This window comes from Sesamum indicum, linkage group LG4 (assembly GCF_026168435.1).
Source record: "Sesamum indicum cultivar Baizhima isolate 11 linkage group LG4, ASM2616843v1, whole genome shotgun sequence".
Taxonomy (NCBI): domain Eukaryota; kingdom Viridiplantae; phylum Streptophyta; class Magnoliopsida; order Lamiales; family Pedaliaceae; genus Sesamum; species Sesamum indicum.
Window position 1 is genome coordinate 21,016,458 of NC_142660.1, and position 23,774 is coordinate 21,040,231.

The 23,774-nt window shown below is 36.4% G+C and overlaps 3 protein-coding genes and 1 pseudogene across 4 annotated transcripts; 2 read left to right on the forward strand and 2 right to left on the reverse strand.

The window, feature by feature from the left end:
• Positions 1-232: 232 nt before the first annotated feature.
• On the forward strand, positions 233-4,271 carry LOC105161238 (putative protein phosphatase 2C 33). The gene is made up of 5 exons (XM_011078861.3): positions 233-1,563; positions 1,980-2,369; positions 2,449-2,566; positions 3,077-3,300; positions 3,391-4,271. Exons 1-5 carry the CDS (start codon positions 1,321-1,323, stop codon positions 3,898-3,900), a joined length of 1,485 nt encoding a protein of 494 aa, XP_011077163.1. The 5' UTR covers positions 233-1,320; the 3' UTR covers positions 3,901-4,271.
• A 1,720-nt stretch (positions 4,272-5,991) lies between these two features.
• LOC105161239 (uncharacterized) lies at positions 5,992-10,835 on the reverse strand. Its single transcript, XM_011078864.3, has 8 exons — positions 10,693-10,835; positions 10,271-10,294; positions 9,809-9,914; positions 9,570-9,638; positions 8,509-9,002; positions 7,214-7,475; positions 6,543-6,751; positions 5,992-6,268 (listed from the first exon to the last, which is right to left on the reverse strand). Exons 1-8 carry the CDS (start codon positions 10,695-10,697, stop codon positions 6,202-6,204), a joined length of 1,236 nt encoding a protein of 411 aa, XP_011077166.1. The 5' UTR covers positions 10,698-10,835; the 3' UTR covers positions 5,992-6,201.
• Positions 10,836-20,647: 9,812 nt separating this feature from the next.
• Positions 20,648-22,059, forward strand: LOC105161262 (peroxidase 5-like). Its single transcript, XM_020693192.2, has 2 exons — positions 20,648-20,948; positions 21,081-22,059. Exons 1-2 carry the CDS (start codon positions 20,703-20,705, stop codon positions 21,852-21,854), a joined length of 1,020 nt encoding a protein of 339 aa, XP_020548851.1. The 5' UTR covers positions 20,648-20,702; the 3' UTR covers positions 21,855-22,059.
• A 153-nt stretch (positions 22,060-22,212) lies between these two features.
• On the reverse strand, positions 22,213-23,403 carry LOC148788553 (peroxidase 5-like; annotated as a pseudogene). The gene is made up of 2 exons (XR_016065109.1): positions 22,907-23,403; positions 22,213-22,747 (listed from the first exon to the last, which is right to left on the reverse strand). The product of XR_016065109.1 is annotated as a peroxidase 5-like (transcript).
• Positions 23,404-23,774: the final 371 nt, after the last annotated feature.

The following is a 23,774-nucleotide window of genomic DNA, read 5'->3' on the forward strand; positions in this document are numbered from 1 at the left end:
GATAAACAAAAAAGATAATGTAATAAAATTTGTTCTTATCCAATTATTTATCCAAATAAAAAATATTTTATATAAATGGATTTGTTAATTTGTATGGTCTTATCAAACACAATAATGATGATCACTATCATAATCAAAGATGTATAAATACGTAGAGGGGCAAGATATACGTACGTATATACGTACATAGATACATATAATCCCAGATGTTGAAAATGAGGGACACGGTGTAGGACGTTTCACAGTTTACACTGACCAAGCCTTCCCTTTTCTCTCTCTGACTGAACCCTTTTTCTGTAATAAAAAGTCGTATCGGCGGCTTTTTTGCGATCCACTTTGTTTGTTATTTGCTATTATTTCTGTGTGTTTTCCTTCTTTTCCTGCTATTAAATCTCCTCACTCATCTACACTCTCTCACACCCATTCCCTTCTCATGATTCCATCTTCACCCATTGTTTTCTATACCAAAATACGGCACTACTCCTTTCTCACACTTCAATTCTTTGGACTGACCAATGTTATGAGCGTTTTGTGGGTTTGATTTGATCTGCTGCCCTCCAAGATTTGTTGTTGTTGTTGTTTTTTTTTTTCCCTTTCTATTGATTGGAGATTCTGGTGGTGTGAGGGTTATGCTGATTGGGTTTTGATTCTTCTCTGATTCATTTACTCGGTATTGGGTTTCTTTAAGCAAATCAATCCTGTTCAGAGCTATGTAGGATTTCTTTTTTGTATGGGGAGAATTGTGAAAAGGGCATTCTTTTTCTCATAGATCTGCTCTTTTTGGCTCCGTAGTGTGTAACCCTTTTTGGCCTTTACACATTATTATTATTATTGTTATTATTATTATTATTATTTAAACGAAAAGGAGGAGGGCATATGTAGTGTATATTGCTGCAATTGTTTTTTATTGGGCGCTGTTAATTGTGAGGGGTGCTGAAAGTTCACTTCTGTTATAGGTTGGGAAGCTTGTTATCATATACTTGTTCTGAGGAGAAGAGAGATTTTGCTTATTGCAAAGGTGTTCTTTCTTGATTATTTGGGTATTTTGATTGTTGAATGCAAAAGTGTTGTTGGTACATCATTCTTGGGAAACTGGGAGCTATATATACTGAAATATCAACTTCTTTTATTTTTCACCGAGAATTTCATCTAGTAATGGAGGAGTAAGTTCTGTGGGTTGATTAGAGGATTTCAAAGCACCGAAATACCTCTCAGCAGGATTTTCATTGGATTTTCGTGACGGATCCAAATACGGAGAATCAGGGGTGTGACTGTCTGTCTGGTCTGGAGTGCATATTGAATATAATCCGGGCCCTGAGAATGGGTTCCTGCTTGTCCGGAGAAAGCAGGAGCCCTGGGCCCGGTTCTCCAAATGGGGTTGGAAAGAGGAAGGGCTCCAGAAGGAGGCTGGGCTCCCGGAGTTCCTCCTTCGACTTCAGGAGGGAGGAACATCTGCATAGGACTCCCGGGCGGATGTTCTTGAATGGTTGCAGTGAGATTGCTTCCCTCTATACACAGCAAGGCAAGAAAGGGACCAATCAAGATGCCATGATTGTTTGGGAGGTCAGTTCCTTCTCTCTTCTTACTGATGTGAATGCTTGATTTAATGTGGAAGCTGACATAACATAGGAGCACTTAATATTTATGTATTAGATGCATCACGTTTCTATAGGTTCTGAGTATTATGTAGTTTCAAAGACAGGTGTACGCATAATTTGTTATTTGTCAGCTTTGGGTGTCCAAATATACATAATATAAACATTCTATAAAGTTGTATTCAGCTGAAAAGGACGTTTGAATTCTGCTTCAGAAAATACATTACTGCTTAATATTCTTGTTGGCTTGCCGATTGATGTTCCTTTGTTTCTTCAATTTTTTAGAGTAAAACGATCTAGATTTTCTTGCTGTAGTGATTATATATCTAAAGTTGCTTATAAGAGACTGGATTTCCCTGATTCTTTGTGAGATTCAATATCCAGAACTTTGGTTCGAGAACAGACACAGTCTTCTGTGGGGTTTTCGATGGTCATGGTCCTTATGGTCATCTGGTCGCCAAGCGAGTTAGAGATTCTCTTCCTCTGAAGCTGAGTGCACACTGGGAAGTCAATATAAAGAGTGATGAGGTTCTTAGGGAGGTCAGTTTAAACACTACAGGTGGTTTGTACTCTGAAGATACTTCCCTCTTATCTGCCGACGATGAAGCTAGAGCTTCCGTTGATGCTGAAGAAACGGGAAAGCAGCCAGACGTCTTCCAGACACTGAAGGAGTCTTTTCTGAAGGCTTTTAAGGCCATGGACAGGGAGTTGAGAATGTATGCAAATATTGATTGCTTTTGCAGTGGAACAACTGCTGTGACTCTGGTCAAACAGGTATGTATAGTCTGGAATTACAGATAGTGATTGGTGACGTTGTCAATTTACTCAATCATCCTTTGATAATCTTCTGCAGGGTCAAGATCTTGTGATTGGAAATGTTGGGGACTCAAGAGCTGTATTAGCTACAAGAGACGAAAATAATCTACTGACTGCAGTTCAATTGACTGTGGATCTCAAACCCAACCTTCCAGGTAAAGCTCTTTTCTCTCCTGCACTAATAATTAGACAAACAATAGTGATTGAAACCTTGTAGTAATTCAGTGTAATAGGTTGTAGTTTTAGTATAACATTAAATTTCCTGATAAGGTTTGTGTTGCCGTGTGAATCCACCATTCCTTTTTCCCCTATTCCTTTCCAGTTGTTCATATCAATTTGTATTTGTGTCTTCTGAATTTTGCATTTAGTCAGGTATCCGGTGCTTACCTTTTATCTACTTTTGAACCAATTCCTTATTTTTATTGTTGATCAGGCCTCACGAGGCATTAGAATTTCAAGGAGTGTACTCATGACAAAAGTACTTGGCGGTTAAGATAGTAGTCAGAATTTTAGCACGCTTTTCATCGTTCTACATAGTAATATTTTGTTGAATGATGAAAACTCGGGCTTGATCAACGTGGTAGTGGTTTAAACTTGATTAAGCACTATTTACTAGGTGAAGGAGTCATTCTTCACTTTCTTGACCTGTCCTGCTTGTCTTGCAGCGGAAGCAGAGAGGATCCGCAAATGTAAAGGACGTGTCTTTGCCCTTCACGATGAACCGGAGGTTGCAAGAGTTTGGCTACCAAACAATGACTCCCCTGGTCTTGCTATGGCGCGTGCATTTGGTGATTTCTGTCTCAAGGAGTTTGGACTTATCTCTGTGCCTGAAATTTCCTATAGATGCATAACTGATAAGGATGAGTTCATTGTCCTAGCCACAGATGGGGTATGGAACTTCTATGTTTTCTATCATCATTTGCTATATGTAGTTTTGTAACATTTTTCTTGTTTGATCCAATATTTGTGTACATTGCAGATTTGGGATGTACTATCGAACAAGGAAGTGGTGGAGGTTGTGGGTTCTTGCCGGGCACGTTCAAATGCAGCTCGGACCCTAGTTGAGTCAGCAGTCAGGGCTTGGAAGACCAAGTATCCAACTTCCAAAGTTGATGATTGTGCTGTGGTTTGCCTTTTCCTTGACTCAAATGAGTCTGCTGCTTCTACCGATAAATCCAAAGAGAATATCCCTTCACCTGAACAGGATGATGCCTCCAGGAAAGACGATCTTCCTGGTCCGATTGGATTGAGCCATTCTGGCGTTGTTGGAGCTGGAGATGACGATCTTCCTGGTCCTATTGGAGGAGAGAATGAAGATGTTTCAGAAGCTAATGAGGAAGTGGATGATGAAGTGATACATTCTGAAGGTGGGCAAGAATGGTCCGCCCTTGAAGGAGTGTCCCGCGTGAACACACTCTTGACCTTGCCAAGGTTTGTACCTGGGAAAGAAGACGAGAAAGCTGCAGCAGAGAGAAAGGTTAGGAAATAGAGACCAAGTATATGCATTGCATTTATATTGAAGTTGTTACAATTCTTTTCTGTTTCCCTAAATCGATTTTTCATTCTTTCGGAGAAAGAAGGGAAAAATCTCGGTAGATCTAAGGCCATATATGTGTTTCTTGTGGATGGGGGAGGTGGACCCGGATAATATTAGAGCGTCTGGGGATCGTCCTTTCATTCTGTCTGTCAATGCCGTGGATAGAATTGGAGTTTTGTAGCATTCAGCTCTCCCTATTTTCCTTCTTTCCAACAGTGTTAAATTTGTGTGGTCTGTTTGTATCTGCAGCTGAGGCTGGTAATAATTGTGGTATTGCAGCTTCTTTAAATTCAACTGATCAATTGATTGAGACCTAATTTCTACTTTGTGTCTTTGGTTTCTGCAACTTGTAGATTTTTATTGCTGAGATTTCGCTTTCTGTTTGGTTCATTTGGGTTGTACTTGTTTGGTTCCAAGATTGGGAATGAGATTGAGACGCTATCCTTTTCAAACAATATGAGATATGAGGCTAATTCTCTCTCTCTCTCTCAAACAAGATACGTTTGTTTTTTTTGCAAAGCGTAATCTCATTTTCTGTTAGTGTATGTTGAGTTATTTGTTTATATAGATTAGGGAAAATTACACAGACATCCCTTTGACGTGAAACTTAATTATACAAACAAATATCCCACATTCTTTGTGAAAATGGTGTCACTATACTCTAAATTTTTGTTTTGAACAACAACATCAAAAAGTGTGTTTATAAGAGTGTTTGTGTAGTTGAAAATTTCATCTATAATCTAAATCTATCTTCTTTTTTTTTGTTTTTAATTTTTAGATTTATATTGGATGTATATTATCTTCAACCTGCATCTCTCTTTTTCATATCTCAACATACTTTTACTAACACGTCCAACATTTCATTTATTAGAGGGCATGTAAAAGTTTAAATCAAAATATGTATACATATTCCTATTACTATAAATTATCATAAACAACTAGTTATTAATTAAAATGACCCCCTTAATCTTTTAAAATATTACAATTTGGTTCAAATAATCGAATCATAGTCAAAATTTTATGAGCCATGATATTATAATACTAGCTTGATATTTGGGGCAGATGTGGAAGGACATTTTTTTATTTGTTAATTATTATTTTCTATTTCTTAAGTAGCTTGAAACGCTAAAGGATATCATTCTACTTCCAGCAAGTAATGTAAGATTTTCCGAAATTCAAACGAGGCATTCATAATTCTAAATAAAAATTTATTTATAATTATGACAAACGTTAGAGAATATGATATGCAAGTCAGCATGTGAATGTGGATGGGTATGCATGAAAGAGACAGAGGCAAATACATGAATGAATCTAAACAGAAATTACATGAAACCACCGCCAGTCTGCTCGGTCCAAGCATCAATGACGGCGCCGTCGTCCATGTTCAAGTCAAGAGGCGTACTGGAGTCCTTGAGACGGCGGCCATGGTAGACGAAGCGAATAGAATTGTAGTGGAGACCCAAGCGGCGAGAGAAATCGAGCAGTAGGGGGTGGAGAGGCATGTCCCGCTTGATGCGATAACTCAACACTTGGTAATCCTGCCCGTTCTGTATGCTCAGATTTATATGTGTGCCGATTGATGAGGATTGATCAACCTTTGACTTCTCCATTTTGATTAATTGATGATGGAGGGATGGATTTCTTCTTCTTCTTCTTCTCTTACAAATTACTATATATAGTAGCGGCTCCAGGGGTGGGGAAGAGCAACAGACACTCTTCATGATTTTTAATGCAAATTCGATTGAGTTGTTTGGAAAATGAGCAAATCAAGTGTCTCTTCTAGTTTTTTTTTGTTTTTATAAATTGGTTAGTGTCTCTTCTAGTTATAGTTACTCATCAATTCCGCATTCATTTCATGAAAATCATAAGGTTGTGTAGTCTATACTCGACTCCAATGATGAGATTTGTTTATTAATATGAAGATGAAGAGCTGTATGACTGAAAATTCAAGAATGTGTGTGTTTATGAAAAGGGGTCGTGAGTCGGAGTTGGAAGAAAACAAGATAGTGTACAGTTATAGTCAGATGCAGCAACTTGGATAGGTTTAAGGAAAGATTGTTTCATACTGAATCTCAAAACAAATAAGGAGCATCATTACACAACCAAGTAACTAGTGTTAAACAACATCCATCATCACCCCATGTCCAATGCCCAAAATATTCAACCACTTGATGTAAGACATAACCAAAGCAAAATAAGGGGAGGGTTTACAAGCAATGGGGCAAGGCAGATAAAATAGCATCAGTCACCAACTTATTCTTCTTCCTCTGCCTCTTCAAGCCATTTTACAAACGCTTCCAATGACTTCACAAAAGTTTGCCTGTAATAACCGATCAAGTATGTAAAAAACTTTATTTCAGCTGTAAAAGCAAAAGAAAGCAACTGTAAACAAGTATAAATGTGTATTTTGGCAACCAGAGAATCCACTCATTTGCAATTTTCTTCATTTCTATGACAACAAAAACAACAATTGAATCCAACTATTGACGTCATACTTTATTAGCACCATATTGCTAGACGAGATCAGAAAAAGGACATGGAGAAGAGAAACCTGGGATGCTATCACAGCAAAATGCATGTACTTAATAACATACCTGCCCTTAGGGTTTGTTCCTTTACGGAACCAGTGAAGAATAGTATCTTCAGCAAGGACATCCTGATCATAAAGTGACCTTATTATTTCAGGAAACAATTTCATCAATTTAGCATCTTCATAGCACTGGATCTGAACTTTGTACATAAGTTCAAGCTCAAGCTTTCCAGTGGTGCAGAAGGCATTCAGCAACTCAGCCCAGGCTTTTACCTGAATGAAAAGGATACAACAGCATCTCTAATCAGTGATTTGTTAAGTATATGATCATTTCATACAATTCACTTTTAAACCGAAATCTTTATATCCTAGTTGTAGCCACAAGAAACAAAAGAACATTTATGAAGTTTAGTGAAGTTCCAGATGAGAATCATGGAGAAACTTGAGTAATAAAGACTTATATACTATGGTTAACCCTCATATAAAATCTATAGTCTAAAGAGTATAAACATACAACAAAAATGTTGGAGTTGGCTGTATGGTCCTTGGAAATCAACAACTGAATACCAACTAATTCACAAAAGTTTTAAATATTTACAGCAACTGAAGTGCATATCAATATGGTATGGCGCATCATGCCATAGTTGAGTCTAACATTAATCAAAATGATAGTCAGCCCATATCTAGCACAATTTAAAGAAAAAAACAGAAGCATATAATACTGTTGAACCATACCTGACGCAGAGCTGAATTAGCATTCTGCTGCTGATTTTTTCCAGACCATTGCACAGCATCCATCAGAACATCCCAAAGAATCCTCACAACCTCAATATCTGGAAATTTAGCTTCTTTTACATGTTGTTTAACAGTTTCTATTACTTCAGCTACGTCAGCTTCTTCTGCTATCTGACTTGTTATTGCAGCTTTCATTTCCTTAAGCTTCACCTCAAATATTTTCTTCTCATTGTACTCAACCAATGGTAGAAGCCCTTCCTTGCTGAGAAATAAGACAATTCAAAGACAATTAATTTAAAATGCTCGACGAGAGCACCAATCCTACCAATATTAGAAACCTTATTTGAAAAAATTCTGTTGAGAACAGGTAAATCAGAGTAGAGCACGATCAGAATTCTGGTTTATTTGAACTTTCAGCAAGGCCAGAATAGAAAAGGACTGGAAGCCAGCTAAGCACAAATGATAAAAATCCAACATAAATCCAAGTACAAGGTCTATATTAAGACTTAATTTGGTTTTCAATTTTATGTTATAATCAAGACATTGCAATGTTTGACGACACATAGTGTTGGACAATAATTACAATTTTGTTCACACTCTGTTCTGATCTTGGTAAAGTTCTCACTCAATACGACAATGGAAACATTCTGGCTAACCTCTGCAAAATGTGAAACTCCAAGCATTTGGCAAGGCTAACTGAACAAAAACATAGCATTAACCAATGCCATGTAATCATAAAAAGTCAATATTGGCTCAGTCTGATTTCAGCAGTTGTCCTTTAGGGATTACAGGGACAATAAAAGGTCAAACACCTAGAAAGAATTTGTCGGTGTTCCATGACAGAAAAGAGCTAGGGAGCTATGAGTTGCAAAGCTCATCAATCGTAAGGTGAAACAAATTCAAGTTGAACCGAAGATGGTAGCATGAAAAGTCAAGTTAACGAGAAAATAGGATAGAGGTGGAACCCTTCAATATAAACCTAAAGGTGGGAAGAGATTCTGCTTTCCAAAATCAGCCTGACACGTCCCCAACACCCTACCAAATCTTTTTAACAATATTAAAACTTTGTCCTTATGTCTAGAAGATAAGCCAGATCACATGCAACAGAACCATATACTAAATCCAAATATAAAAAACAAAAAATTAACACAGGATTTGTCAGGCATCAATATGTAATAAAAACATAAGCAAAGAGCAATCAGTGAAGTACATAATCATCTAGGTAATATCACATAAAATTATTTCTTCCATTAACTCTTTCCTACAACTGGGGTGGCCGGTGTGGGGGGACTTACGTGAAATGTTCAGATATAGCTTCAGGTGTCCGCTTTGCAGATGGAAAAAAGTCCTGAAGATTGTCCTCCATTTTACCCCGCTTCAGAATTGAAATGAGGTCATCAAGGCTATTATCAACCAGATATTCCCTGAAAAAATCAGTGACAAATGAGAGAACTAGCCCTTTGGCAACAAGGTTATCTTTGAGCAGTGGCTGGAGTACAGTCTCAGGTGGAAGACCAGACAACTTCTGGGAAAATGCAAGTGCGGTGAAAATTGCAAGCTTCTTCCTTTCATCTTCTTCAAAAAGCTCCAAAGATTGCAAGAATTTTTGCATAACATTTTCAAGGTTCTTTATAAGAAAAGGCCTTCTCCTCAAAATCTTCTGTATATATAACACAGATGGCAAAATTACTTCGCGCTTAGGCTCACAGTCAAATATAGAGTAAGGATGGCACTCCCCCTCATCAAGCTTGATTGTGCCAGGTTGTGTACGAGCCCCTCTGAAGACCACCTGCATTTATGCAACAAGTTCAACCCAAAAAAGCAAGGTGGTGAGGACTACCAAAATAAATAAGAAAACCTTACCAAAACTGCTTAAGTTTTAACAGTCACACAGCTTTAGATTTGTAAAATGCAAAGTAACCCAGAAATTGATGAAGTATTTAAATACATTTGAAACAAGTAACTACAGAAGCTACACAAACTCTTGCTAAAGAAAAAGCATAAAATAAAAAAGTTGTGCTATAGATGAAGATGTTTTAAGCAAGACACAACAAATTCAGCTCCAAAACCCAACAAGAATCTATGCCTCAAGGAAACAATTTGTAGAATAGCATTATGTTTTATCCTTATAATGAGCTAGTATTTAACAAGAACGACAGACTGATAGCCAAAGATTGGTACTGGCATACTGCTATCCTCGAGGTGGCAGAGGAACAGGCAGGCCTTGGAGCCAAAGGAATGACTTCAGTATGTCTATCAGCTATGAGCATAAAAGAATAATTTATGACCACAACAAGAAAGACAATAAAATTTTTAGTCATCTTCCATATCTGAGAAGAAACCCGTGGAAACCTACCTCGAAAAATGTGTCACCGTATCTTGAGAAATTAAGGTCAGAAGATTCAATATTCTTCGCGACAAGTTCCTGCATAACAGACACTGATTATCACTTAACAAATCTTGCATCGAGCGCAAGAGGATCAGAGCTTTTGGTGAAGCACTGAATCAAAAACTCAATCAATTCTATCTGCAAAATAAAAATATGAACCCCAACTCCCTGTGCCAAACATACACACAAAAAAAGGAGAGGTGTACCAGATCACCAGCATTATCCAAATAAATCTGGACCACTGCATCCGAAAATGCCGCAGGGTCCAGCGGCGCAGCAATATTCCGTTTGCGGGTCTTAATCCGCGTGCCACTATAATGAAATTATTCAGACAAAAGCACACATCAAAACAGAAGAAGCTGATGAAGAATGTAATCTATCAATTATAAGAATATATTTGAGCGAGAATGACTACCCAAGAGTCTCCAGAAATTAAAGAAAGAAGCAATAAATAGCTCAATGTCAATGGCTTAGAAATTCAAAAAGTAAAAGACTTTTGTCACAACCCTTAAAATGTTTGAGTAAGAGAAACTGAATCGAACACAAAACCGCAGTTAACAACATAAGAGCTAACTAAAGTAAATATCAACCACTTGCAGATAGCGTATCCAACAAATTTGCTAACAGTACAACTAAATACTTTCTTGCGAAGTTGTAGAGAAACTTACCCAAGAGTGGGTTTCTCCTTCGAGCTGCATGGCAAAAAGACCAAAAATGATGAAAAAAGATTAGCAAATACAGGATTAAAATATCAAAAAAAAAATATGAAAAAAAAGATCTCTTCTTTCAGATCCCCGTAACAGATCATCTTCTAACGAGTAAAGGATAAGAAATAATAAAGGGAAAGAGGGAAAGAAACCCTCTTTAGCTACATAAATTTACAACAAGAAATCCAAAAAAAAAGAAGGAAAGAAAAATCAAGATCAAGTCACCAAGTTTCACAAAAACCGGGGGGATAAAAATAAACTACCGACGAAACATCAGAAAGAAACAAGAAAAAGCAGATCTGAGCATAAAAATCAAAGGAATCAAAGAAACAAAGGAATAACAAGGAATTTCAAGATATGAAAATACAAAGAAAATGGTTTACCTCATAAACCGATTTTAGGGGAATCGAGGAGAGGGCAGAGTCTGATGAGACTCTCGCGATAGTGGAGAGAGAGAGAGAGAGAGAGAGAGAGAGAGGAGGTGATGCAAATGGGAAGGGGAAAAATACTGATAGAGATGGAAAAAATAATAACGGAACCGTTATAAAAAAAGAAAAAAAGTTAAGAAAGGAAAGTACAAGTGGTGAAGCACAGAGCACAATGGGAAGTAACACAATAGTTTTGAGGTGGGTGAATTGAGAAGCTACTTTTGCGGCCCAACCCCACTTCCAAAACAGCACTCTCTCTCTGGTTTTTTCTTTTTTGTTTTTATTTTCAGTTGAAGACAATTATTAAACATATAATATTTCCTTTATTTTGTGATAAAATAACAAATATAATTAATTACATTACATCCAACTTTGTGTTTGCCTATAAAATAACTTAAATTAATCTTGAAATAGTTATTTACCACCTCAATCATCGTCTACATAAATCAAAAAGTATTACATATTCTTGAATGGTTGGTTCATACATGTATTAGAGAAAAAGGGGTTTAGATTAGAAGAAGAAGATGTAATAATGTAATTATTATTGAAGTTAGTTGTGATGAGGGTAATTATCCTCTCCAGCTTCAAAGGATAAAATTGCCCTCCAATTTTAAAGATAATAATAAAAATATTCAGGATCCGCGCGTGAAGGCGCCGACCCGACCCACCCTAGAAGGCGGACCCGACTCGACAACCACAGGATCATCTGACACTCTGACGCCCAGATGACAACACGTGGCATTATTTTATATGGTTTCGTACACTAGGAATACTGGTAAATATGGACATTTAAGGCAAGTGCATTTATTATGTCTTTAATCTCTTCAGCTCTCCTTAGATCGAATTCGACCCCTACTACATCTAGTTTAAGCATCAGAGGGTCTTAGCTAGGGCCACCTAGCAAGCCTAATGTTTTTTCTGTTCTCAAAATCCATTAGCAGTAAGCTCAAAGTGGGTTCAGCGACCCTACCTCAAGGTACAAAAGTTCAGCAGCCCGACCCCAACTGTGCAATAGGCATGAAGTTGGGTTGTAGAAATGTACAAGTATTTAGAGTTGATTGAACCCTTAAATTTGTTTTTACACCATTCACCTCTTTTACATGTCAATGAGAAGATGGAGTATGAGTGGAGAGGCAATCTTGCTCAATCAAAAGGCAGCCATGGGACGGGATGATGTCTTTAAGTACATAAATGTAACCAACCACTACTACTATTACTAGCAATTGCAACCACCATATTGCTTTGACCAAAAATTGAAGGTAAATTATTGCATCACTAAAATCCCAACAGAAGAGAGATTTTTAAGCGTCCAAATGAAATCAAGTAAGTAGCATCAGAAGAAAGATTTGCCAGTCAGGCATTTCATCAAACACCTGGTGGTAGATAACCAAAAGGGCTAAGGTTTATCGTCTTCCGTGGAGGCATTTTCGAGGGAAACTTGATGTTGGGCGTTGATGAGCTGCTCCATGTCTCTCATTCTCGTCCTCACAACATTTGTCACAAGAACTGCAGTTGCACAAAGAAGATGTGTTGAGGGTATATGAATGAATCTGTAAAATTGGAAGAGGGTTAGAAGAGGTACCGGCAGCAGTTCCCAATGTCCACACCCACAGAATCTTGAGCCCAGGACTCTTGTCTTTCCACATTTTCTCTTCTCTTTTACCAAACTGATGCTGCTCAATACAAATTGATACGGACTGCTCCCACTATCCCCACCCAATTAACCCATTTTTTATTTCTTTCATAATGCATAATATATCCTTTTTATTTTTATTTTATGAGTTCATTATAATCTATACTGGTATATATTTAACTACTTTTTTTTTCTATTCTAGTTATAATTTTTCAGGGATAATTATACTTACACCCCATATTTATAATTTATTTACACAAATTTCTTTGATACCAAAAAAATCGGGATAGTTAGTGTAATAATACTGATTTGTTGGGGGTGTATATATAATTTTTTAAAAAATATGAATAATTTTTGTAAAATAAATTATAGATTGGGGTGTAGATGTAATTATCTTAATTTTTTTATTATAAATTTTTGTTTGATTTAATTTGGCTAAATTACACTTTGGACCCCGAAACAATTCAAATACGTATTTTGCTCCCTAAAAAGAAAAATTTTGCAGATTCCACTCTGAAAATTAATTCATGTTAGGACATTAAATTCTTAGCACCTTTTTTTGCTGTAGCCGATGGCAGGAGGGAGGGCAAAGTCATTAAAAAAAAAGAGAACTCCCACTAATTTACACTTACACTATTTACCCACTTGGCTTCCACATTAGGAGCAAGAGTAGGGGGTGTAAATGAGTCGAGCTTGATTTGCAGGAGAGTGGCTCGAGCTCAATTCTTACATTTTGAGCTCGAGTTCGAGCTGATCTCGCTCAATTCTTATTTTTCAAGCTCGATTCTTACATTTTGAGCTCGAGTTCGAGCTGATCGAGCTCAATTCTTATTTTTCGAGCTCGAGCTGATTTTTATTTATAATTTTTTTTAAATTATATTAAATCATGGGATCGAATCACCAAATTTTTTTATATAAATTTATAAGTAATAATAGATTATTATAATGTATACTATGTTATAAATATACCAGATATAGTATAAAGTTTAAATTTATAGTTATAAATATAAACTACTAACTAGTTTAGTAGTAATATAATTAGTAAAATATAAAAAAAAAATTCATATCGAACAATTTAGAATTGTAGAAAAGTATCCATTATCTGGAATAATGCAATTGATTAAAATATTTTAACATTGAAATTAATATATGTTCACAATTTACAAAATTTATATATTCATAAATGTTAGTATAATATTGGTATAACTATCATCTTACATTGTTGAACAACATGGGTTACTCGAACCATCAAAATTCAGATCAAACCGTCAGATATGATCAAACTTACAGAAAAATACATTTGGTAAAGTTTTAGACTTATTGGATATACGGATGTCGAAATATCGTACTCGAAACATAAGAGTAATCATTCAAGATGGTGTATCGTTGAATCAGACCATGTGATTTTAAATCATACCATCTGATATGGTCTAATGGACACAGTCTTATATATATTTAAATTTAGTATGAATCGAGTGCCCGAATTTTAAGATATCGTAATTATTGATTAAACTTTTTGATCTCATTATATATAATAAAATAATAATTAAAATAATTAAAATTATTCAACCATCACTATTATTATTATTATTATTATTATTATTATTATTATTTTAGATTAATTCATAGAAATTACTAAATTTTTGACATAAATTTATAAATAATAAAATAGATTTCATAATGTATAGTATGTATATTGATATAAATATAAAAATCGAAAATAGATAAAGAAATCATAAGTGAATTACTTGTCAATTTAAAAAAGTATAACGTGATACAAATATATATTAAAATATAACATAAAGTTTACATGTGTCATATTAAATAATAATTTTAATTATAAAAAATATTATAATTTACTAAGTTGTTGATTCAATTTATTTTTGTATAAAGATTAAATATATAAACATAAGTACCATAATTTATTATTATCCAAAACGATGTATGATATTGATTATTAATTATAATATATGCTAATTTTGAATATAAAATTGATAAAGTATTGAATATGAATTAAATATATAAAATTTTTAAAAATAAAATATATAAAAAATCGATCCTGCTCGTGAAGCTCGCGAGCCAGCTCGACTCGTCTGCCACTCCCAAACAAGAGTATAAATGCACCCTCAATTATAATCCAATTGATATAGTAAAAATTAGGGTTTTTCCAGCCTTCAAAACAATTACCTTCAATTCCATTCATCACCAAAATTTGCTCTACCTAGAATTTTTGTTTTGAAATTGACAAAAGATAAGAACCAAAACTCCATAATGGTGTCGAAATTGGCAAGTTTTTGTTATTTGTTTTTTAGTTTATGGATTGTTTGTAGTAGTGATATTTTGATTTTTTAAGTATAATCAAACATGCAACACAATAAATAGGGGAACAAATAAACATTTGATTGTCAACGAAATCTTAACGATAGTACAAAATAAGAATAGTTTAAGTAAGTATTTAAAAGATACCTCAATTTCATAAGTATAAAAATAAAACAGGCCCCATTGGGCTTAATAGGTCCTGAGTTTAAAGATTGACTTAATTGGGGCTCATATAAACGTTTAAGACCACGCCAAGACCAGCCATGATCAATATTGAGTCTAGAGGAAGAACAAGAATGCTGAGAAATTTTGAGGTTCGACCAGTACTACCAGAAAATGCAGTGAGGAGTCTACACTCCACTAAAGTTCATGGTAGAATCTCAACCAGGAGAAGCGGAACGGGTAAATTTCTACATAATTTCAGTTCTAAAAATTATGTTTATAGAAACTTATTGGAAAGAACTTGAGTCGGATACATCGAAGATCTCCCAAGATCTGAGGAAGATACAAAAGACAGTTCAAGACTATGGACATAGGTTAATTCACATACCTATGAAAATAGAATTTTTGAACTAGAAAGTGGACGAGGTTCTTAAGATCCTTCGCGATCTACACAAGGACCTTACAGATTTGGCAGAAATTGCAGATCTAAAGAGAAACCAAAAGGAGAGCCCTAAGACGTCAAAATCCAAACACGAGCGAATCGGGGATGCCCTTGAAACAGTACCTCTTCTACATCAGAAGGGGAAGACCACGAAAATTCCAAAGCCGAAGTCCAGAGAGGATCTGATTATCGCATCTATCAAAACTATAAAATAATGGAGGTAACGAGAGCAGATCTATCAGATCTACAAGAATTGGCAGAATCTTTTTCCCAACTCGGGATTGTGAATTGAGTCAATATCCAAACAAATGAAATCACTCCAGCACTACCACCGCCGGAGGAAAGTACATGTTCTAATGATCCTCCACAAGATCAACCAATGAAAGAAAGTGCGGATTTTCACACTAATGCCACTCCAACGTTTGTGAGAACCAAGCTAAAAGAGAATCCAGGAAGAAATCCAAAGAGAGTGCCTTAAAATACACCCTGGGCAAGGACCATGCTCCAGCCTTTACATCCATACGGCGCTATACTTAATCTGGATATTATTGATTTTCGAAATACCGAGATGTTGATAGACGAATGGATTGTAGTCATCAAGATAGTAACAACTACCCTAGAGCTCGACAAGGAAAACTTCATAATACTTGTTGAGTTGAGCTTGGAGGGATCTGTAAAGATTGGATGGGATAATACCCCAGAAGATACCAAAGCCAACATTCTTACCGGAGATTCGAAAGGTGTGATAGCAGAGCGACTAGGAAGGCTTATCAAGATACACTTCATTGGAGATGGATACTTCAAAGGAAGTAGAGCAGAAAAGGTAGAGAATATGCACAAGCTCTCTTCAGCCTTGAACTAAGAAGTATTTGCGCAGTAGATAAATATATCTATTGGTTTCGCAAGTATTTCTTCCAGAGTGGAGTAGCAACAAAAGTAGCAGCTGTAATGTCCTTCGCAAAGATATGCAGTCCACGGAGGAAAATGTTGATCCAGTCATACAAAGTACCTGAAGGACAACTAGATTCAGTGGCGCGAAGAATGTCTTTTCTTAAAGACAAACTGAAAGATTGGTGTTATCAAGCATCCATCTAGAAGAACATCAAAAGACTGAGAAGTAAAATCAAACAGACTCCTCTCTGTTGTGATAACAATGATTTTTCAACCATTATAGCAGAATCAAGCGAGCCAAGGAAAAGGATGAAGCAAAATAGTGACTCATACTCCAAGAATTCCAGGAGAACCTTTTCCCGATGAAAATCATGGTGGTCCAAGTCAAAGGCCAGATCGTACAAATCTGGGCAGAAAACAGTACCAATAAGGCCTTCATCCCAATGATCTAGACGAACAGATGCAAGATCCACCGGAATAACTCCTACAAGAAGAACTTTCAAATGTGCCCATACCCGAGCCAATGAAAGTTTCAAAGACTGCAATTGCTGGACCTGCGCAGCAAGATGACACATACCTCCCGACTGCCTGCAGAAATGTGGTGAATTACGAAAATTTGAAGCCACGGATGACATTTTGGATGCAGTCTATTATGGCGATTTGGTACCCATTTACCAATTCGAAGACCTTCCATCAGACGAAAGTGTCTATGAGGAAGAAGTAGAAACAGATTCGGATGGATCTTCAACTGAGTTAGAATAACTACAACGAAGGTGATAGGCTTCAAACCTCCGAAAGTCTGCTAGGATTCTTTTCCAAAATGACGGTGACCAACAAAATTATGGAAAGAATCATGCGACAAGATTCCAACCTCAGCCCAGACGATGAATTTAGGATTGAAGGAATTGGAAAAGTCTTAAACCAAATAGGACTAAACCAAAGGAAGCATCACATAATCTACAAAATAAGTTTAGTGAGTTTGCTATATCTATGGAACTTACTGGCAATGTGATGGAAATGCAACTGATTCTTAAACAAGAAATTCTTGAAGAATTAAGTAAGCTTAGAGAAGAAGTAGTTGTTACTATGAAATGGATCCACATAGGAACTATTGAAGTAGTAATAAAAGCAACTTTTAAAGAATGAATTGATTCAGAAAATACATTTATCTATAATGGATAGAAGAATCAATAACTTAAGAGATGGTTGTCTTGGAACAATGATGGATAATTTATATGCAGGAAAATTAATATTTGACATTCAAAATCCTAGAATTGCATACAACCTAGCAGACCAAGATTTCAGTAGAGCCTTAACTCTTCATCAAGATTTTCAAAGAAAAGATCTAATGAAAGAAGGAAATAGACCGTATTCTATAACTTATAGAATTGCATTTTCCCTTTCCAATACACATAATTCAGATTTATTTATTAGGAAAGAGTATATTGAGATTCCTAGAATTTTCAAGGAATTTGCCAAGGTAATGACACCAGATCCAATAAGGATACCTAGAATAGGTGGTGTCGATATCATCATAAAATATCAGCTAGTTTTGGATAGAATACTTAGTTTTAGAATTGAGTTTAGTAGCAAGATGTCCTTTTCGAAAGATAGGATTACAGGCTACAAACGAAAGGAAAAAGAGTTATAAAAAGCTTTAACTCCTCAAGAGATTAGGGTAAATAGCGTGAAACTTAGATGCCCTGAAGGATGGAAGGAAATACAAGTACTATTTAACATCACTAAGAAAGAAAAATTTTTTCCCTTGTGAGACTTATATCATTTGCAGCAACCTGTTATCAATAGGTATGAAGGCATGTTAGAAATAACAGGCCATGAAATTTTAGTTGCAGGTGTTGCAGGACGAGAAAACGGGAGTATGACTCTGGGGTTAAACTTCCTCGAAGATCATCAACCATGGGGAAGAAAATGTAATGGAATGAAATTCATTCTTGATGGTGTTACCATAAGGATTGAATGACGAGTTCTTTTTCTATATACATATGTGTTGGTATGTTGTATGATTAATATAAGACAAAATATTTTGCAGCTTATATTGATTCAGGATCAGGAATTTGCACGGCAAAATCTGGAGTGTTTCCAAAGGAGGCAAGGAAAACTTTACCCGTTATTGCAGATAAGAATTTTTCATAAAAAACCCTAATACTCAATAAGGGAATACGAGAAGCCAAAATTATGATTGGAGGAACATTTGGGTCACCCTGGTTTAGGGTAAAAACACCTTCTATTTACTTTCATGATACGGGTGCCGATATCTTGCTAGGTAATAATTTCATCAAACATTTGCAAGATATATGCAAGATAATCAAAAGAATCTGTTAATCTTTACTACTAACCATGGTAGTGAGATACAAGTGTTGCAAAGGGAAAAGACATTTAATAGGATAATGCCAATAAATTTTCGTAGCAAACTTGGTGATTTTGATGCCAGATTAACTAATCCACAAATGCAGGATAAGAGAAAATTTGGTAAGGTCATTTTGTCTTTCATGCAACAGGAACTAATAGACAGCGATAGCTTCTATAAGGAATCCGATGAGGAAATTATGAACCTTAAAGAAGCACTACTAGAAATGAAATCGCTAGATATCAACGAGGAAAACAGGCTTTCTCTTGAGAATGACAAGAGGCTCATCCAGAGGAGCTTAAGTGAAAATCCTCTGGCATGCTGGGATAGGAACAAGATCGAAGCTACTTTGAAGGTTAAAGAAGAATGCAAGTACGAATACGTTCGATACAAACCTACCAGATGAACAGGAAGACAAGAAAGATATGCAGATGATTATCGAGCTTGGAATCTCTACCTACAATAGCCCTGGATTTCTGGTAAGAAACCATGGTGAGATTAAGAGAGGTAAACCTAAGTTGATAATTAACTATCAAGGTATAAACAAAATATTAGAATTTGATGGTTATTACATTCTTAGTCGAGAAAACACTTAATTGATTGTATTAAAGGAGCAAAAGTGTTTTCTAAATTTGATTGCAAATCTGATTTTTATCAGATTAATATGGAGAGTGAATAAAAAAAATTTACTGTATTCTCCACACCAAAGGGACAATATATTTGGAATGAGCTTCCAATGGGTTTAGCTAATGCACCCCAGATATTTCAAAGAAAAATGAATAATCTTTTTAAACATTATTTCGAATTCATGTTTGTCTATATTGATGACATATTGATTGCATCTATAAATATGAGAGAACATATTAAACATCTTGAAATATTTTCTGATGTATATCGATTTTTGCTTTCAGATAATGTTAGGAAAAATCAGAAAATGATATCACTGTTTCGTGGAATAACCATCATCCTGAAAGCAAAATTTCGGTACGACCGTGGTGCAATCGTTACAACCATTTATTTTTCCAAGGTTAACACAACACTCTCTAACGCGTGCACTTATCATAGAGAATAGAGAGTTGTAACAACAAGTTGTATCACACAAAAGAGGAAGAAGAAGAAATCTATAGAGAGGAAAGAAGAACTCGTGTTCAAATGTGCTCCTGAAGTGAAAAATTGAGGCCTATTTAGAAAGGAAGGCCTCGGTTTGTCGAGAGTTAGCAAGAGAAAATTTGCACAAACCTTGTTGAGAGTTAGCAGGAAAAAGTCTACACAAAACGGTTATAAGACTCAGAATTTCCTCAACCATATCAAATTGGGTCAGCTTTGATTAAAAAGTTTGGATAAGTGTAGGATTTAAATGTATTTTAAGCAAAACAAATATATAATCGCAAGGGTCGGGACGAGTGGGTACGTGCATATGATAATTCTTCCAAAATCCACCAAACCACACTTCGAAAACCAAATGTTTAAGGATGGTGTATAAAGTAGTTGAAAGTTTATTTTGAAAGCAATGTGGGACGACAACAAATATTGCTTTACTAGTTGTCATTCCTAACATCATGTACATATTAAATGACATAGATACATTAAAATATGAAACAGTACGTAAATAAAAATGAAGAGGGATACTTTGAACCATCCAAAACAAACATTCTTAACTAACAAAATTAATATATCTAGTTTGACATGTTCATGATGAGTTGGTAAAGAATAAAATTTGATAAACTCCCCTCATTTGAAAGTTTCATTATAAACCATTTCAAAACTCCCAATATGATAATATTTTAAACAAAGTCAGACACATTAATTATTAATCCATAGCTAATTTCCTAAACCAAACCCAACACACTACAATTTACATGTTCAGAAATTGAGAAAAGTATGGGGGAAGATGAGAGGGAATTAAGATATTATGAGTGGAATTGGTACAAAGTCAGATGACTGATCATCATTAAGAACACTTCAAACCTTGTATATACTAAGTAATCCCTACAGCTAAAAACACGGTTATCTGTCATCATAACTGTATTAAACTAATGCCAATCCGTGCAACTTTTTCAATCATTTTGTACTATATATACACTTGAATCAAACATATACCTCATCCATCAGTCTCAAGCTATCAGCATCCTGTAGTTTTCTTTCACAACATGAATTCCAAGATGTCAAAGTTTGCATCAGTTCTTGTGCTGGTGCTCTGCCTGATTTGCAGCAGCTCTACGGCTAAGTCTAAGTCATCAGGCGGCAAAACACAGAAACTCAAAGTGGGATATTACGCTAAGACGTGCCCGTATGCAGAGATCATTGTCAGGCAGGCTGTCGAAAAAGCCGTGTCCAAGAATCCTGGAATTGCCGCTGGCCTCATCAGGATGCATTTCCATGATTGCTTTGTCAGGGTATGTATGAACGTGGCTAGAATAGTATTGACTTTTATAATGAAGATTATTGCTGATGATAAATCATATCTGCGTATGAACTATATGTACCCCTTCATGATATATATGTTGCTATGCACGTGATTACTATAGGGTTGTGATGGTTCCGTGCTGTTGGATTCGGTGCCTGGAAAGCCAGCTGCGGAGAAAGCTAGCCCTATTAATTTCCCCAGTCTCCGAGGTTTCGAGGTGGTAGACGAGGCAAAGGCCCTGATCGAAGCTAAATGCCCTGGGACCGTGTCTTGTGCAGACATTCTAGCCTTTGCTGCTCGAGACAGCGCCCTGAAAGTAGGGTGGATTGGGTACGACGTGCCATCAGGGCGTCGGGACGGGCGTGTTTCTCTTAGCTCTGAAGTTGTGCAAAACCTTCCACCTCCATTCTTCACAGCCAGCCAACTGAGGGACAACTTCAAGAGAAAAGGGCTTTCACTTGACGAAATGGTGACGCTCTCTGGTGCTCATTCCATCGGTGTTTCTCACTGCTCTTCCTTCTCCAACAGGCTCTCAGGGTTCAATGCAACATTTAATCAGGACCCTTCTCTGGACCCTGGATTTGCTGCATTCTTGAAAAGTAGATGCCCGGCTCCTGGTTCTAGCAACAGCGATCCTGTGGTGAACAACGATGTTCTAACACCTAATCAGTTGGACAACAAGTACTATGTGAATCTGAAGAATCATAAGGGGCTCTTAACCTCAGATCAAACATTGTTTGATAGTCCATTGACGAGCAAGCTGGTGGTGGACAATGTTAAGTACGGGTCGGTTTGGGCAAAGAAGTTTGCTGCTGCAATGGTGCACATGGGATCCATTGATGTGCTGACAGGAAAGAAGGGAGAGATCAGAAGGAACTGCCGTGTCGTGAACTGATGATGATTTTGGCTGCTGTTTCAATTGTATTCTTTTATAATTATTCATTTGGTGGGCTGCAGACATTGGAAAATGGTTGCAGAAACAAAGAGTGGTGAACATGTTTTCCTTGTATGATTTGTTCAAATTAACTTGTAAAAAGGTCCTTTTCGTGTGACTTCAAGGATGAATACAAACTGTACATTGTACTTGGTTCTTTGTTCTACTGGTTTGGTCCTTTCAAAACCGCGCTGTCAAGAAAGAGCATGACTTACCATTTAGCCAGGAAATGTTGGAATATATCTGTCTACTTCCATAATGTTTTATTAGGAGCAACTACTCCAAAATTAATTAATTATAAGGACAGAATCACACCAACTATTATAAATTTAATATTATAAAACAATATCATGCATACTTGGAGTCACATTACTCAGATAATTAAATCAGTATATATGAGATTTTTGAATCCTGAAATCCTAGGGTCCAGGGTGGGATCTTGTTTCAGATAGAGCCAACTAGCAAAGGAACAGCAGTGAGAAATGCTGATAGAATGAGCGCCTGAAAGAGTCACCATTTCGTCGAGGGAGAGTCTCTTTCTTGCAAAATTGTCCCTGTGTGTGGTGGCATTGAAGAATGGGGCACGCAAATTCAGGACGGGCTCATTTATGAGGGACACATTCCCATCACAATGGCCAGATGGGCCATCGTGGTTTATATTCCCAAGTTTGCAGGAGCTGTCACAAGCTGCAAACGCGAGAATGTCGGGGCATAGGACACGACTCCAGGGCATCGAAGCTCCAGTTCTACTTTTGCTGCATCGATGACTTCAAAGCCTCGTAGACTTTCCTGGTTTGGTATGCTTTTTGCTTTTCTGTATTTGGTCCGTCCAATAGTACGGAAGCATCACATCCCTATTAACACACAGAACACCAGTCATGAGAATTAGTTGTAATTTTAACAACATGGAGCATAATTAGTGTTGCAGATGGGAAAATCATCGATTCTACAAAACCATAATAAGAAGTTGATGAGCCAAAAAATACACATAGGTGCTAGATATGACTGCATACCCTGACAAAACAGTCATGGAAGTGCAACCTGACAAGGCCGCACCAAGGTCACAGTTGAGAGAGACGAACTTGTTCATGTACCTTTTCACAATGGCGTCGGTAGGAGGAAAAGAATATTTGTAGAACCCGAGCTGAAGTGGTGGATAAGTCGCAGAAGTGATTGAAATGAACAAAATGAAGAAAGAAAGCATAACATGGAAACTTCTGCTGTTGGAAGCACTGTTCACGTATCTGATCAAGAGTACTAGTGAACAGGTTTGTACGTGCTAAATGCTGTTAATGCTGTGGAGAGATTGGTTACAGGCATTTATAGGAGGTAGAATGTCGTGGAAATTGAGAATTAAGTGTCCGAGCCAACGTGTGTGGAAGTAAGTAGTTTACAAGTTTATACAAAGAGTAAATGTACATGTCTTGGTTGTCTCCACCCTCAACCTTTACACGTCAAAGACTACAAGACATAAAATTAATGTCAACGACTTATGAAGTCTTTCTTAATCAATAATAATGCAAGCAATACTTGGAAGAATATATATATATACACACACATACATACTATGTACTACTGCTCAGACATAATTTGTTTCATGTATTAATCAACCAAGTCAAACTCTAAATAGAATGTCAATTCAGAGAAGAACAGTCAGAACAACGGCTTCCTAATTAGTTCCCTTAAATCTTTTAGTTGGAGAAGAAAGGCTTCAAACTCAAAGGAGATTATTTTAAATTTTACTAAGAGATTGTAAGGAAAAACTAAGTGAATAACGTGTAAAAAGATAATGGATGTAAAAGAACACAAGTTTATAAATTTAGTTGCAAGTTGCTTACATCTATACACGTCCTGGTTTTGAGAATTGATCCACCATTACAC

Bases quoted from the DNA above. Each gene is read 5' to 3' on its own strand.
- LOC105161238 (XM_011078861.3), top strand. From the start codon at position 1,321: ATGGGTTCCTGCTTGTCCGGAGAAAGCAGGAGCCCTGGGCCCGGTTCT. The intron at 1,564-1,979 runs GTCAGTTCCTTC...TTCAATATCCAG, and splicing joins ATGCCATGATTGTTTGGGAG to AACTTTGGTTCGAGAACAGA. The intron at 2,567-3,076 runs GTAAAGCTCTTT...CTTGTCTTGCAG, and splicing joins TCTCAAACCCAACCTTCCAG to CGGAAGCAGAGAGGATCCGC.
- LOC105161239 (XM_011078864.3), bottom strand. The intron at 9,639-9,808 runs GTACACCTCTCC...TCTGTTATGCAG, and splicing joins TGGATAATGCTGGTGATCTG to GAACTTGTCGCGAAGAATAT. The intron at 6,752-7,213 runs GTATGGTTCAAC...CTTTTCATTCAG, and splicing joins CTAATTCAGCTCTGCGTCAG to GTAAAAGCCTGGGCTGAGTT.
- LOC105161262 (XM_020693192.2), top strand. From the start codon at position 20,703: ATGAATTCCAAGATGTCAAAGTTTGCATCAGTTCTTGTGCTGGTGCTC. The intron at 20,949-21,080 runs GTATGTATGAAC...TGATTACTATAG, and splicing joins TCCATGATTGCTTTGTCAGG to GGTTGTGATGGTTCCGTGCT.